The sequence below is a fragment of the Pelodiscus sinensis genome, chromosome 5 (assembly GCF_052426305.1).
Source record: "Pelodiscus sinensis isolate ZL-2025 chromosome 5, ASM5242630v1, whole genome shotgun sequence".
NCBI lineage: Eukaryota > Metazoa > Chordata > Testudines > Trionychidae > Pelodiscus > Pelodiscus sinensis.
Window position 1 is genome coordinate 112073320 of NC_143056.1, and position 17004 is coordinate 112090323.

Below are 17004 nucleotides of genomic sequence, written 5' to 3' on the forward strand. Positions count from 1 at the left end.
GCTTTTCTTTGAAGTTAGTAAGGGCACTTATTAGCGATAAGAAAAAAGAGGCATAACCCAGTGGTCTACAAGTGATGACTTTTCAAACAGATTATAAACTCTTTATGCTAAATGTTTCAACTGTGCCAATAGGAGCAAGTCTGTACCAGCTCTAAGTAGTCAACAAGTTCTTTGAAAATGCGTGTCTAAAATGTGTAGCACAGTGGATAAATAACTGTCCTAACTTTAGCTCTGACATGGACTTTCTGTCCATGGGCAAATCACAACCTCTCCCTATCTCAGTTTATCATACTTACCTAAAAGGCATTTTGCCAGGATTCACTAATGCTTTTTAACAGTCAGACAAAGAAGTGAAAGTCATTATTAGGACTGTCACATGGCTGTAATTCATAAAATCACATGCATATAAATTCTTAGCCCTTTTCAGCTTTTAACATGTGAATAGTAACAGACTGCAAATCCCAGTGATGATTGAACCTGGTGATATTCTAAACACAAAGAGCTCTCAACCATGCTGGTAGTCGTTTTCACCGTTTCACACTGACTCAGTGGACATTCTAGGCTTCAGAGTGACATTCAGGTTTATTCTGTATGCTGACTATGTTGTGCTGGGACTGCATTCTGCCGGGACAGCTGTATGGATATGTGGTGAATAAGGGGAGTGTTCTATAATAAGGGATAATGTGATTTTAGAACTTGTGCGTGTGCTGCGCTGAGTATGCTGTGTGGATGGCGAATGAAGGGTACATGCTGCTGTGATAGGGTTATGTGTAAGCTAGTTGTGCTGATTTGTATCTGGGGAGGGAGGGATTATGCTGGGGGATTTGTGCAAGTGGCATTTGGGCTCCCTAATACAACCAATTAAACTGTAGCATGCAACTTAGCAGGAGAGTAGAGGTTGTGATTGGTTGAGTTACCTCTGATATTACAATGGTTTTGGCATGATGTAGATACATGTAGCTGAGGACTGCACAAGTGTAATTTGTAGAATCAAAGAGGCTGAGAATTTAGAAATTGGACCATAAAACCCAGTGATGGTTCAACCTGATGACATTCTGAACAAAAATAGCTTGTAGCTTTTATGCCATACTTGTAGCTGTTTCTATTACTTCAGACTTCCTGTACAGATATTTTCAGGCTTCAGAGTGACACACACAGTGATGTATCTGGAATTTTATAACTAATCCTTCCTCTTTATATAATACATTGTCCCTTGGTTTCATAGTCCCCACTGGCTCAAACAGTCTGTGGTATATAGTAGTTTGAGATTTTTAAAAAGGGTATTATAAAAAGAATCTGACCTAGATCTGGTAAGAATATTCTTTATCTTTTCTGCTTTCCGGTGTCTTGCTGCTAATTCTTCTGAACTGAGGGGTTCTTCAGGTTCCAGCTCAATATAGCGTTCTGGAATTGTAACCTTGTCAGGTTTTGACAACTATGGAATAAAGAAGAGAATGTAATTTCTGATAACTTGGATTTCAAAATCACAAAAGGCATAGCTATTCTCCACTAAACATATTAACCTGCATGTGAATTGCATGTTCACTCCGGCTTGAGGGTGATAAGGGTCCTTCACAGCCCTATGTGTTCCCCTGGTTCTAAATGTTCCTTTTAAACGTGAACGAATGTCTTTAAACATTTTTCCCTCTTCTTTCTCTCTCCTTTTGGGATATGACTGGTGTGGAACTGTGATTGATGGAGGAGATTGTGGGAATATTCTGGGTTAATACAGGTTCTTTCTGGCTTAAGGTTCCTGTATAAAGTTGAGAGAGGAGGCCAAACTGAGATCCTTTTGGTGCCCTCTGATACAAAGCAGATATAACCTCAAGTTTGAATACTTCTGTGTAACAGAGTCTGGAGCATTCACTCCTTTCCTTGTGAACAACACAGCTTGGGTGGTTTTTATTTATTTTGATCATTTGAAATCGTATGAATCCCAAAAATGGCCATGGGGAAATTGGGAACAGACACACACTCTGTGTGATTAAAACATATATTGTGCAAATATAATAATGCAAATTAAAACGTCTAATTAAGGAGTTGAACAACAGCTGGCAATATATCTAGCAATTTTAACTTGGATGGATTTCCTCTTGAAGAATTCAGTTCTGGATGAGACACATTCATAAGATATTGAACTAGCAAACAAGCAGCAAATTTACAAGTGCACTTTGGAAGCTGACACCGATTAAACACAATAAAGTGCTTATGAAGAACACAAATGAATAATGTAAGAGTAAAGGAAAGTTGAAAAAGTATGGCACTCTTCCTCTTTGGATCTCCATTTGAAACATATATGGAGAACTGTGTGATTCAGAATTTTGGGTAAAGACATCCCAAGCCCTTCACCTTTATGTCACTGTGTTAAAATCTAACCCAATGCAGTGGCCTATGAGACATTACCAGATTTTCCCCGAGTGGGCACCCTTACCTATTGATGTAAGTTTACATTAGAAGCAAACACAAACTACAATAACATAGTACCAAAATCATTACTCAGAACTCAAATAACTTTAGAACCAATCCCCCCCACAGAGGACTGTCTCCTGAGACTTCTGTTTTTCTATCAGACTTCCTTACTTTTTAACAAAACTTCGTTCTGAGTTCAGCAGGTTCATGCTGCTAATGCATCTTTGTAATAGCCAGATCAGTTCATCTGATCACTTTGTGACTGACTCAGAGTAAGTCTACACTGCACGGCTATTTCGGGATACCGGAAGTATCCTGAAATAGCTACCCTACGTCTTAACCAGCCGCCCATTATTTCGAAATATTTTTCGAAATAATGGGCATGGTATTTCAGCATCCCATGTAACCCATGTTTCATGAGGGTTAAGGGATGTCTTGAAGTAGTGCATTATTTCAAACTTTGGCACTGTGTATATGTGCCAAATTTCAAAATAAGCGATTTTGAGTTTAGGGTTCTGTGTAGATGCGCCCTCTGGCAGACAGGCCAGACAATGTATAGTGTAAAAAAAAAAAAAGAATAAAAATAAAATATCCATTAAGTATGAGCAGCAGGTAAGTTGGCAAGAGACACAAAACTGTGTGACTAAGCTTACATAAAGTGGGTGGGAGAGCCTGAGACTAGGAAGCAGCAGGTGACATGGAAAGGGTCTGGTGAGGTCACATGTTAAAATAACCTTTAATCCAGTTCCTCATTTTTGCTGACTTAAATTTGTGGCACTAAAACTATGCAAAGTGGCCACAGATTTGCCCTAAAGGGACAGGTGGCAACTCTCATGACATGGGGGATTCTTCAACTTGCATAACACCAAAATTGGTGGCTCTGTGCTAGCCTCTTATGATATCCCTCGCAGCACAGGGAGCACTCCAGAGGCCAGAGAATGGGGCTAGAAAACAATGCACTCCAGGAATCTTGCCAGCATAGCCTCTAACAGGCCAGAGCAGTTTTGGGATGCTCTAACTTAACAGGAGCCAGCCCCAGAAGACAGGGGAAGACAGAAAAGCGGCTTAAGAGTGCAGGACTGATTCCCTATTCTCTATTACAACTGGCATCTTTGCAGGAATCTCATCAGTAAAGCCAAGAATCTAATGGACATGAAGAATAAGCTACCCTCTCAGACTCCTAATGGATATTACATTAAAAAAAAAAAGACTTGGTATCAGATACACAGATTATGAATCCAGCACAAAACCGATCAGATAAGCATATAACGAATAAAAGGGAAAAATCATTCACAGTTCAAAAAGCTTGATCAAACAAGAAACTGTCAATAGAGATGAACCTCCAGTTCTGATGGTATTCCAGTCCTAGTATTCTAGTTCACACTAAATCCTGGTCTAGCTCCAGAGTTAGGTCGACACAAGGTAGATCACATTAACATAACTCTGTAAGAATCTACACTAAAATTGTGTTTCCACCAATATAACTTGCCCACTACTCCACCTTAATAACTCCACCTTCGTAAAGAGGTGTAAGTTAATGTCGACGTAGTCATGTAGACACAGTCTTACATTGTTTGTTGCTGATTTTCCAAGTTATTCCACAATGCCTCTCACTGTCAGTTCAATTGCTGTAAGAGCCACCTGGTGAGGACACAAGGAGCAAAGTGCAAACACACAAGGCCAATGTAATCACCGGGGTGGCTGTATGCCATGGTCAGTTAGATCAACTTAATTTTATAGTGTAGACATGCCCTAAGTTCTGTCAATTTCCATACGCGTGCATAAGAGGAGCTGTACTGTGTTGTACCTTACAGGATCGACCGGAGTAGATCTCCAATGCTGTTCAATTTAAGAAGGGGCAATGGATAGAACGAGTGATTCCAACGGCCGGGGTAAAGCCGAGCAAGTTTGTAAGAACAGGGAGCTACGAGGTATCACTTCCCTGACTCCTGAAACCCACAGGAATGGAGTGCTCCTCACTGCATGTGTACTGATATTCAAATACTGATCCAATATCAACTAAACTCGATCAGCAAAGGTTCCAGTATGAAGATAACAATGTACAATAACTTCATGATTCCTCAGGCAATGTACTGCAATTCAAGACACTGTTAATGATCTTTACTGACTTGAACTAATCTTGTACACTAAATGCCTCACTAGCAACCCCAGACAATCAGTATGCTCTTGAATGAATGCGCACAAGAAAAGAATAAAAGACAAAAACACCACATCACTCATTCATGAACGCTTTTAACAAAGCCATCACTCTATATCTGACTTATCAGTCCTCATCTTCATGGGAAATCTGCTCAATACTTTCAAAAGACAACCGCTTGTCTCCCCTCTCTGCTTTCCTCCCAGAGTGGTATTAATGAGCCATTTCACCTTGAATTGTCCCTTGATATGTGTGTTAGCTACAGGAAACCCCATGTTATGACAGCCAGACTTGCGATCCCCCCGCACTTACAACCATTTTTTTAAGTGAGGAAGGGGCCGAAACCCCCCGATTTACGTCCTCGGCCTGCATTTAGAACGGCACACAGCACCTATTGTCAATGAGGGTTCGAGTTACGATGCCTCTGACTTGTGACCCTTCCCCAGGAACCGATTGCGTCGTAAGTCGGGGGCCACCTATACTGACATTTAACAATTTGTTTTACCCTGTATTTAATTGTGACATTAAATCAGTTTTCCAGACCTGAAGAGGAGCTTCTCTCTCTTACCAACAGAAGAGCCAATAAAATGTATTTCCTCCATCATCTTGTCTTTTTCATATCCTGGGACAGACACAGCTACAAATACTTTCAGATTCTTTCCTTTCCCTTTTCATAAAACATTGTGTTATACGATCTCTGAACCACCAGATGGCTGTATTGCATGTCAGACAAATGCTTTGAGGTAGGAAAGCAGCTGAAAAAACCCGGTACAGATATAATTGATTTATACAGGTTGAACCTCTAAACTCTGGGACTCTCTGGTCTGGCAACATCAGTGGTCCGGCAGGACCAAGGATATTGCCGGACCAAAGAGCCTGGCTGACTGTGTTCAGGAGTACAGCCACAGCCAGGGCTGGTGGTGGGGAATACAACCCTGGCCAGGACCAGGAGCAGAGCCCAGTGGCTGGGGCTGGCACCTGGGAGCAGGGTGGACAGCTGGGAGGGGAGCTTTGATATCCCATGGTCTGGCAAATTCCATGGTTCAGAACCACTCAAATCCCAAGGATGCTGGACCAGGGAAGTCTTATCAGTACTTCTCATATAGGCTATAGTAAAGACAAGATTTATCTTTCCTGACCATTATAAAGAGACATTCACTTTTCTGTTGCACTGTGTCAGTTCATATTAACCATGAGATATAGTTGGATAGTTTCTACGAGCTAGCTTGTTCTTCTATTGCCTGCCTACTTCCTACTTTAAATTAGCCATCTCTGAAATTGGTATATGCATTACAAAATTTGCTTTTTCTCTACTAAAATTTTTGTAAATGTTTTCTACAGCACAGAATGGACATTTAAATAAGGCCAAATAGTCATATGACTCAACTCAGAAAGTGAGATACTTACAGCACAGTGCCACAAGACTAGCTCTTCATTGTTTATGAAACTCTCTATTAAACTGGAACTTTTAGGTCAACTCTTGAAACACAGGAATTTCAGAGGATAAGAATTACCTAAAATTTAGAAAATACCAAAGAATTTTGGACACACTGTATGGAATCATATGCCACTAGCATTACCTCTCTGCTGATATCTAAGTCATAATCTTGAGGTTCCAGATCTGTCTCTGTCACGGGCACAGGCTGAACTTTTAACCAGTCCTTTTCATTTTTCTCTTCTCCACGTATTGCTCTCTCAAGTAACTGCAAATCAAATTCTTGTTCCCGTTTCCACTGGTAACAAATACAAAATAATTAATGGTGTGTATCTACAAACAGATCTGCTAGTAATGTTTATGATTATAGTCTCTAATATTAGGTTGCTGAAATAGTCCATGAAATTATACTCTTAACTGAAATACAACAAACAGGACTCATTCAAAAAGTTTTTATTAGTCTTCTAAATAAGACTGTACTAAAAGGACTGTTTTATTCTCCTTATAAGATCAACCAAAATTTACAATCAACTGGTTATCATTATAAAAATAAAAATCTCACAATAAAAGTTGACCAAAAAAATAACTGCCTTTACAAGGCAAACTTTTAGCTGTCATAGATTTGACAGCATGCCTTAGAGGTTCAAAGGTAAAATTATGACAGAATGCCAGCTCCCTTTCCCCTGCTAGGCACATATATAACATAATACACACACATATGCCTAAAAGTCTTATGGCTGTAGTATGTTTTCATAAAAAGTCACAAATGCCTAACATGTTGGGAATGTCATAGTCACATCAGTGGAGGCTTGAAAGTTTACCTTGCAAAGCTGAAAATTAAAAATATCATACCCCCTCAGTTCACAAATCAGTATTTATATGCTGAACAAGAAAATCACTCCTCCAGTATTTGACAATGTAGAAACTGAATATGTTGCTATATGTTTCACATATATGAGTTCTTAAATCTCCCTGCACAGGAGTAAATACTGTGACTCTTGACTGGCTTTGATTTAATCTTATAGCCACTTTTATTCCACTAGGTTACATATGTTAAAAAAACCTGATTTAAACCTATTCATGCACAAGCTCTCAATAGTCACTCAAACATGTAGTTTTTATATATAGCTATTAAAGTGTTATTACAAGGCAGTTGAAACTCATGTAAAAATTAATAAATCTCTTTTTAGGATTCAGAGGGGGAAAATATGTTTTCTTACACACTTAGTGCTCAAGATGAAGTCTTCTACTCATTCAACCAGGCCTGATTGCGATAATATATTTTATACATATATTATATTAATTTCATGATATTGAAATACTGATAAGAAAAACATCAAATCATTATTATGTAGCAATATGTTTATTGGCTTTGATGTTGAGACATTAAAAATGCATTTTATATAACAAATCAATGTGCTATGCTCAATATTTAAAATATTATACTACATTAGAGAAGTTACCAATTTTTAAAAATCAGCACATTAGGTTAAAATTAGTTATACATACAATGTATGTTCAAAAGAATGTTACATACTGTGCATCAATTGAACTAATTACATATTTAATGGTTTACCATCTTGTCCACTAAATAACTGTAAGGCTGCAAACAAGCAACTGTGCTATCAAACTTGTTTTCATGTGTTGGAGCCCTTTGGATACAGGAAGAGATCTCTGTGAAAAATATGCATAGCTAAAGTTTTTATTTTAATTTCCTTCTAGCAAAAAACAAGACGGCACACAAATCTGTACATAAAATATTCATTAAAATGGTTAGAGGAGTGTTATGAAATGTTTAAATTAGAATAGTGATTATATATATATAAATAAAAGCTATACATTAAAAGTTCAGGTTTAGTTTTGCTAATTAAAACATGAAAATCGCAGTGATATCAAAATTAGAACTTTTCCTAATGTTATACATTATCTTTCAGGAAATTTGTGATTGTAAAATGAAGGCCAGAATAGATGAATGTCTCTGAGAAGTGTACCCACATTTATTTGATGAGTAAATAAGGATAACTGGGCTGTAAATTAGTTTTTCTGAAGGATTCTTAAAAAATGGGAATAAAAACTTGAGTAATATTAAGGAATTTAGAAGTGCTAGTAATTGACACACAGTTACTAAAATGCAATTATGCCTGGTAAAATTGAGTAGTCTAGTTAGAAATTATATTAAAATAATTAGAAACTTTTTAAACAAACAAAAGGAATTAGGTATGATGAGTGACAATTCTAAAAAGCAAGAGATCTTGTGCAATGAATTAGGTAAATAAGGTGAACATCATAAAACTCTAGCAGACCAAAAGCAAAAATAAAATTTTTTTTAAAGGAAGGCTAGCATTACCAGTGGCTGTGACATTTATAATACATCCTTCGTCTGATGCCATGATGTGATCAGATAATGTCACCAATTAGAATTACTTTGGTTAGTGTCCAAAATTTGTAATTAAAAACTTCTATTTGCCACAATATTTATTCTCAGAAACCAAGCCAAACCAAACCAAACATTCTCTTCTTCAGTAAATGAACTTTGATCCTCATTAGAACAGTCCATATTTGAGCTTTAAAGAATAATTTAGACATTCTAAAAGACCCATTCTGTTATAAGCAATCTGAAAAGAGTACAAACTTCATTACACTTTTTAAATACAGTTCCAATCAATAAAAACAATTCCTATCGCTGAAGTCATTTCCATATATTCTGTTCTCTTCTTGCCACAGTGCTCTCTGACCAACTTACCTGAACAATCAGCTTTATAGACTGCAACTATGTATAATCAAAACTAATTTGTTATTCACTCTCGAAACTATTACTGTATAACACTATAATATATTTAGAGTAGATGTATTATGTACTCAGGTGAAAGTGCTTGCTAGAAAGACTACTGATCATATTTTTACTTTAGTCTTTTTAAAGCATGTCTAACATACTGAGCCTATGTCTGCAGAAACGGGCCGGATGAAAGACCGAGATGAAACAGACTGTCTTTCTCCTTGGCTAAGTGTTCTCTTGCGTTCACGAACTAATGCCTTCTGATGTCGCTTCATTCTTTCTAGTTGTTCCTCAGCACTCATCTTGCATCTTTGGTGGTCTGCAGAGTACAAGCGTTCCAAGGCACTCTTTGGTCTCTCCTGTTTAAAGTGATAAGGATACAAAACATATGGGTAGTATACTAAAAAAAGTTAACAATTCCTCTTTTTTCTCAGTGTAAATGAGCTATTTTATCCCACTATTGCCTTTTAATCTATTTTGCATATTTTCAACTCTGCCATTTCTACTAAGGTAACAAACACATTAGACTATTTAATAGGTCCAATGACTTTGTGAATCTGTACCAAATTTCAGAGAGTCATTCTATCTTCTTCCTTGCATTAAACCCATCAAATGGGGTCTTGCCCTCCACATGTTCTCCTCTGAAGTACTCTGTTCAATGCCATATCCTCGGTCACATCACATGCTTATATGTCTTCCTTTATGATATTCCACTGCTTCTTCTTGGGTCAGCTCAGCATGTCTTTTTTCCTTCAATGGAAAAATTTGCTGGACTCTCTTATGGATAGAATTGTCTGGACTATTTGTGAGACTAAATCATCCGAGCCTGAACTTCCTACTTTTTTTCATTTATGATGTTACTTCTGCCTCTAGACATTCCCAATCAGTTCTGTGTTTTCAGCATATTGTCCACAGAGATTCAGGCATTTGTCACCAAAATATTTATTTACAGTTACCTTGGAGCTATCTCTTTGAAGTGTTGCATACGATGAAACGGTGGGTGTCTGGTACAATCTGGAAGTTGATCCAGATAATCCTTTGCAAAGAAGCAAAACATGTTTAAAAGACAGATAATAGATGGGTATTTAAAAAAATTTTTTTACATTTTCTATTACATATTTTCGTTACAGGTCACTTCTCAAAATTTTCAGCCAGATAGGGCAGTACTGGAACACAAAGAAGTGTTAATGTAACCAAACTACCAGCAAAATGACTCAAATTAGTACTTACAGTCAGAGCAGAAGGTCAAGGACTGAATGGGGATAAAAAACTGAATTACCCCTACTCTTTCCTCTAAGGTGATTCCAAAACTGAGGTACACCATAGAAGTGGTATAGTACAATTTCCCCTAACTCTGATTATGCTGTATCCAGTGCTTTTTTTGTATAAAAAAAAAAATGCTGGTACCCCAGGGGAAAAGTTGTTGAGCTCTGACAGGAGGTGCCAGTACTGTTACAAAAAAAGCACTGGCTGTATCCAATGCTGCCAATCTGAGTCCATAATAAATTAAGAGCTGTTCTGACAAACTAATTTTTCCTGTTATGGTTCACTCCCACTTCCTAACAAAAATGTGAAGCTCTTTTGTAGAGATTTCTTATTGCTATGGCAAAATTATCAACATTGATACAATTATTTAGCTAACTTTAAGATGATGACTCCAACACCACCTCTAATCTGTAACAAACACACTGCATACACAATATCTCATATACCAAGTATTTGATAAAAATACATGTTATCAATTCTCTGGCTTACCTCTGGTGGGTAATGTCTGGTAACCACTGTCAGAACCTATGAAACCAAGTGAAGTTTGGCTGAGGTCACCATCTATTGTAGCTAATTCAGGTTCACTCATGTATGAGCGGAGCTCTCCCTACATAGAAAAATATTCATTTGATCAAGTGAAATCACAGATTGAAGACAAATTAAACTAGTTTTCTTAGAGTCTTTGTGTTTCCAGGTAGTCATGTATCTATCATTCCATAAGCATTCTGCATACTATAAAACATATCAGAGCAAAAAATTATAAGGGTCCATAAATTTTAAAGCCTGTGGGTAGGTGATTGCTCACCCTATAATCTCCATTCACATATTTCCCTGGTTCTCGATCTCTCTTTCGTTCATCTGACTGACGTTTTAGGCCTCGCACAGATGTGTGCCTGATGACATTGGCTTCCCTTGGAAGAGGTGGAACAGCTGGTGGCTGATCATCAGGATTGTAGAGCTGAGGGAGAGGAGGTCTGGGTGGTGCTTCATCTTCCTAGTAAAAGGTATCAGACACTTTTTCTTATATTCTTTAATCTTTAAAGGGTTATTTTAACTACTGAAGAAAGCTCTGTCTTATTATAAAACAAAACAGTGCAGCATCTCCCTTATCCCACCAACTAATGCATATGATTTTTCATGTTATCGATTCAACTTAATCTTCAAGCACTATCAGTCAATTCCTTTATAGAATCATAGAAATAAAGGTCTGGAAGGGAATTTAAGAGGCCATCTAGTCCAGCCCTCTCAAATAATATTAGTCTTTTTTGCAATTACTTCACATTGTTGACTCATTCAATTTGTAATCCATTATAACCCCAATACTTTTTCAGCAGTATTAGTGCCTAGCTAGTCATCCCACACTTAGTAATTGTACAGTTAATTTTTCCTTCTTACGTGAAGTATTTTGCGCTTGTCTTTTTGGAAGTTCTCCTGTATATTTCAGGCTAATTCTCCAAGTATTAAAGGTCCTTTTGAATTCTAATGTTGTGCACTAGAGTATGAGTAACCCCGTCCGCAGCTTAGTCTGACCTGTAAATTTTATATATATACTCTCCATGCCATCATTTATGAAAATACTGACTAGTGCTGGACTCAAGAATAACCACTGTGGGACACCACTAGATACAACCTATCAGTCAGAGAGAAACATCAATAACTATTCTCTCAGGGCACGTCTAAACTACAAAGATTTTTCAGAAGAGGATATGCAAATTCAACGTGAATTCAGAAGAGGACCTTTCGAAAATGAAAGTAGTCTGGATGCAGATTTTTTTTTGGAAAAAAAACCTCTTTCAAACAAACAAACAAACCAACAAACAAACCCAAAAACTCTCTTCCTTAAGAAAGGGTTTAAGAAGTTTTTTTCGAAAAAGGGTTTTTCCCCCCAAAATGTGTGTCTTGTTTGCAGCCTTACAGTTATTTTTCCGAGAGAGGATAAGCGGATTCCGTGGGAATTTGAATATCTTCTTCCGATCGCATTTCTGAAAGAGGTTGATTTGGGATGATTTATTCTTGGCAAATCATATTCCTTATAGCCCTCTAATACTTTTGTAACTTAAAACTGATTGTTTAATTAATCCATTTCAGCTGACTGGTCCTCTTTGAGTCCCCTTTTAAATACAGGTATTATGTTTGACCTTTTCTAGTTCTCTGGGACCTTACCTTTGCCCCATGAGTTCTCAAAATTACTAATGGTTCTGAGATGAGCTTCAGCTCATTCCTTAAGTACCCTAGTGTGAATTTCTTCAGACTGCTAACTTCATATGAGTTGAAAATGCTTCTACTTTGTTTCTGTGTTGTGCACTATTTGCTGGTAAATGCCTTCCATTTTCACATTTAGAACTACGTGTGAAACTTGTTCATGAAAACATAAAGCTAGGTGCAATATGCTCAGTGTCAAACCTCAAACGGTGAACAGATTCAGGGCAATTTTAGAGCCTCAACCCAAATTACTCCTTAGGCTAATTCTGCAATAAGGGCTGGGATTCACATAGATAAGGAAGGGATTATTTATCTAATGTTTTCATATATAACATTAGTTACTCAGATACAGTGGGGAGAGAGCAGTACACAGATTTACACTCAATTCACAGCAGTAATACTTACAACTTTTGCCTTTAGCTTCACTGGTGACTGAAGAGGAAGCTCAACTTTTTTCAGCCGTTGTGGTTGAGACTGCGTTCTAGGCTGAGTATAAGGCTGTGGAAACAGCCTAACTTCCAAAGAGGATTTAACAGGACTAGATGGAGGACTTCGCTGAGTAGAAAGTTTGCTCTCCAAAGTTGTGAGAGAAGCTGATAATGAAGGCACTATAGGCTCAGAAAACAAAGGCACTGTTTTTCTCTCTATGGCAGAAACAGGTAAACATATTAAAAAAAGTTGTATGGACATTGTATCTACTTCAAAAGCACTGACTTTTCCCACAAGAACATCACATAAAATAAAATGCTGTATGTATCTATGTGCTAGCTTTTGACAAACCTTAAATTTTCCTCATTATTCTGACTGTAGACTATATTTTTCAGATGCCAAAACTTACGACGTTATAGCTATCCCATGAAACATCCCTACACCAGGACATGGATAGATGTCTATAGTTGTATTTTTTAAAAAACTGAAGTAATTGAATAAATTAATACCCAGCTACATGATCTCAAAACAAATTCACACTCTGCTTACAGGTAAAAGGTAAATAATGTTAATAAATGTATTCTTATGCATATGCTATAAACTAAAGCTATAGACTTGCAGTTCCACAACCTACTGGCTCTTTTCTATGAAGTCTAACAACACAGATTATCATGTAAATCATATACCCCTTCTCACTTTACCTTTTTTGACAACAGAAAATGGGTTGTTCTGTCTGCCAACTATTCCCCACACTGGAAAACAATGTGAAGTGCATGCAGGAGAGGGGCCAAGACCCAAGGAAAAAGGTAGATAGAAGAATGGTGCAAAAAGCTGTCAGAGGGTGGGCAGGATAACAATTGTGAGAGTGGGAGATATGAGGATTAAAACAATATCTCAGGCTTGACTAATTTATCCACTTGTTGATTGGTTTGTTTTCTTATGCCTTTGCATTTCTTGGTTCCACGATAAGTACAAAAATAACTGTGAAGAAGGATATTATTGAGATAAGGGGACTCCCAACCTAACCAGCAGCAGAAAGTACTGGAAATTTATTTACTTGATGATAACGGCAAGACTTCTAGCCTAATGCTCAGACTCCTTAGAGTCTGACAATTTAGATACAGTTTAATATCTTTAACTCAGTTTCTCTTACCTGGATTTTTTATAGACTCTACTATGACTTTGTAGTTTGCTTTATTTGCACTTAGGCCTGCTGTAACATCTTCGATTCTCCATAAATCTTTTTGCATTTGTGTTTTCTCCTAATGTTTAGTAAGAGGAGACATTTTAAAAATCAGTTCAATCCCAAAATGTCTTCAGTTTCATTTATTATAGCTAGTTTGAATCAAACATTTGAGAGAGACTTAGACACAAGATGCATGGTTTGGAAAGATGATAGGAAAAAGCTGAGCATTACACCACTGTTAGCATCTTAATTCAGCCCAGCCTACAGGTGGAGCCATAAGTAATGCACAGTGTCTCCCAAAGCTTGGGGAAAAGGGGATGAAAGGGAGGTGAGGGGAGCACAGAGATTCCTTTTAGTTCTTCCCTAGTGACCCAGCTTTAAATTAAAATAAAAAAGACAGTCTCTAGGTTTTAACCTTCAGAATGGAAAACAGGTAAAAAACAATCCATGTAAATGAGCATGGATTTACAATGAACCTTAAGCAGCTCTGAGGTATGAACTGCCCCATTCATTTGAATAGGTGCTAACTCAGAAGCTAATGATGATGCATTAAATGTTACTCGTTATATATTTCAGTTTTATTGTGAAAATGTATTCAATCTACTCTGAATGACCACTGATTCTGGTGTCACAACTGACAGCTGGAGGAGGAGGATGGGAAATGGAAGCAGCCACTCATGCCATTTCTTGCACATGTGAAGTGAAGCTTCCCAGCAGAACAGTGGTTATAGTCATCTACTCCCTGACACACTGATTCCCCTCATCCCTGACAAGCCTGTCAGCCTCCAGAAAAAGGAGAAGGATGGCTAATACCACCCACAGCAGCACATCTCCCAGCCCCTGCACTAGCAGTTTGTTATCCACTGTTTGCAAAAGTGTAGGTAAAGGGCATGAAAACTGAACAATCCATGGGCAGCATTAAAAGGAGTGTAATTGAGTCCATCTTCTGAAGAAGGACTCGGCTTTCTAGAGTTCAGGAAACACTGCTGTAAAGTATTTATAGCCTATGAACTATTATGCTAGAACCCCAGGGAAAGATCTAAAACTCATTTATTCAAAACCACAGTAACATGGACCTGCTGCATTCTGAAAACTTAACTTCAGACAGCAACAACAGCTAACCTACCACAAGATCGCAATATGTCCTTCCATTTCCCAACTCCTTTTCTGTTTGTTTTAGGCTGGGGAACTGGACATGACAGTTCATAGCTTTGTAAGAAAGCTGGCAATGTCCTGGCTACAATATCTAACATCTCCATCACTGAAGAAAAAAAGTTAAGAAGAAGAACTATTTTGCATTTTTCCTATACATTTAGGCTACATCTACACTGGCATGATTTTCCGGAAATGCTTTTAACAGAAAAGTTTTCCGTTAAAAGCATTTTTGGAAAAGCGCGTCTAGATTGGCAGGACGCTTTTCCGGAAAAGCACTTTTCCTGGAAAAGCGTCCTTGGCCAATCTAGACGCGCTTTTCTGCAAAAAAGCCCCGATCGTCATTTTTGCGATCGGGGCTTTTTTGCGGAAAACACTACTGTGCTGTCTACACTGGCCCTTTTCCGGAACAGTTTTCCGGAAAAAGACTTTTGCCTGAACGGGAGCAGCATAGTTTTTCCAGAAAAGCACTGATGATTTTACATTAGATCGTCAGTGCTTTTCCGGAAATTCAAGTGGCCAGTGTAGACAGCTGGCAAGTTTTTCTGGAAAAGCGGCTGATTTTCCAGAATAACTTGCCAGGGTAGACACAGCCTTAGTGAAGTAGAAGAGCTATTGAGAAAGTTACCATTCAAAGGAACCTGGTATCACAGCACTCCCTCCTGCCCATGAGGGTAAAAAGATCATCTAATTCATACATATAACATAGCATTGCCTTGGAAGAAAAGACAATTTCATTATTGGTTCCTATACCTCCTAGCACTGGTAAAGGGAGGTAAATTGCTTCATATCTGCATTCTTGGCCCTTGAAAGTATTTTCAGTCAGGCTATGGATCAGAAAGTAGAGTGCCAAGGAGCCAGAAACTTAAACAATGCAGAATGCTATTTGCTAATAGCAGACTCACTGAACAGATGGAACATTTCTTGAAAAATTATTAAGACACAAACTAGACAATCACGTGTTCCACTTCAACTTCCTGTGAAAAGTCACACTGCAAGATAATCAGCCATAGATTTACAGTGAACATATTAAAAGGTAACTAGTCAGAAAACCTTTGAACCTTCCATCAGTGCTAAAGTAGTATACATAGTAAGGAAGAATCTTCAGTATTATTTCTAGATAACAGTCCTGTTTTGAGTGCAGACGATTGGACCTCTCAAAGACACTTCCAGTTCCATGTTTCTATGATTCTTCTCATTACTTAAATCTCAAAGCAAATAGACTAGGACTAGAAAGTTAAACAGCTGAATATATTTTAAAATGTGAGCAATCAAAGACTAATGTTTACAAAGAAGATGTAAATATACTTTATGTGCATGGCCAGAAAACTTGGATTGAAGAAATAAATCATTTCCTCTAATTTTCTAGCATAGGAGCAATAAAACTACAGGTTATTCTCAGAAAGGTAGCTCTGTTAGTCTGTAACTTTAAAAACAACTAGTAGTCCTGTGTCACCTAAGGTTATGTCTACACAGCAGGGCTAAAGTTGAATTAAGCTTAGCAACTTCAGCCATGTCAATTGCGTAGCTTAAGTCAAAATAGCTTAATTCAGCTTTTGGCGCTGTCTACACAGCGGGAAGTCAAAGGAAGAACACTCTTCCTTCAACTTCCCTTACTCCTTGTGAAATGAGGGTTACCATAGAGTCAGATTAAGAAGTCCACCAGCTTGACATTATTTTGAAATAAAGGCTTGTAGTGTAGATGCGCAATGTTATTTTGGAATAACATCAGTCATTCCAAAATAACGCTGCTGTGTAGACATACTCTTAGAGCCCACCAAAAATATATAGCATCATGAACTATTGTAAGTAAAACCCACTTCAGATGGGTGGACTTTTCCCACGAAAGCTCATGATCCCATATATTTTTGTTAGGCTCTAAGGTGCCACAGGACTACTCACTGTTACTTAAGTCAGAAGCTAAAACTCACAAAAACCATGTCTGAGTTTATTCCAACATGTGCAGATCCCTCCCCTTACACAAAAGATCA

The 17004-nt window shown here is 37.8% G+C and overlaps 1 protein-coding gene across 9 annotated transcripts in view; it reads right to left on the reverse strand.

The window, feature by feature from the left end:
- The window catches only part of PLEKHA7 (pleckstrin homology domain containing A7), a 291638-nt gene that overhangs the window by 8323 nt on the left and 266311 nt on the right, over positions 1-17004 (reverse strand). For all 9 annotated transcript variants that reach the window (XM_089778656.1, XM_075928055.2, XM_089778651.1 and 6 more), the window contains 8 exons: positions 13829-13937; positions 12652-12890; positions 10850-11038; positions 10534-10651; positions 9735-9814; positions 8937-9137; positions 6148-6300; positions 1302-1435 (listed from right to left, as the gene is read on the reverse strand). In XM_089778656.1, the coding sequence (XP_089634782.1) occupies positions 1302-1435; positions 6148-6300; positions 8937-9137; positions 9735-9814; positions 10534-10651; positions 10850-11038; positions 12652-12890; positions 13829-13937 (1223 nt within the window). The remainder of the gene's footprint in view (positions 1-1301; positions 1436-6147; positions 6301-8936; positions 9138-9734; positions 9815-10533; positions 10652-10849; positions 11039-12651; positions 12891-13828; positions 13938-17004) is intronic.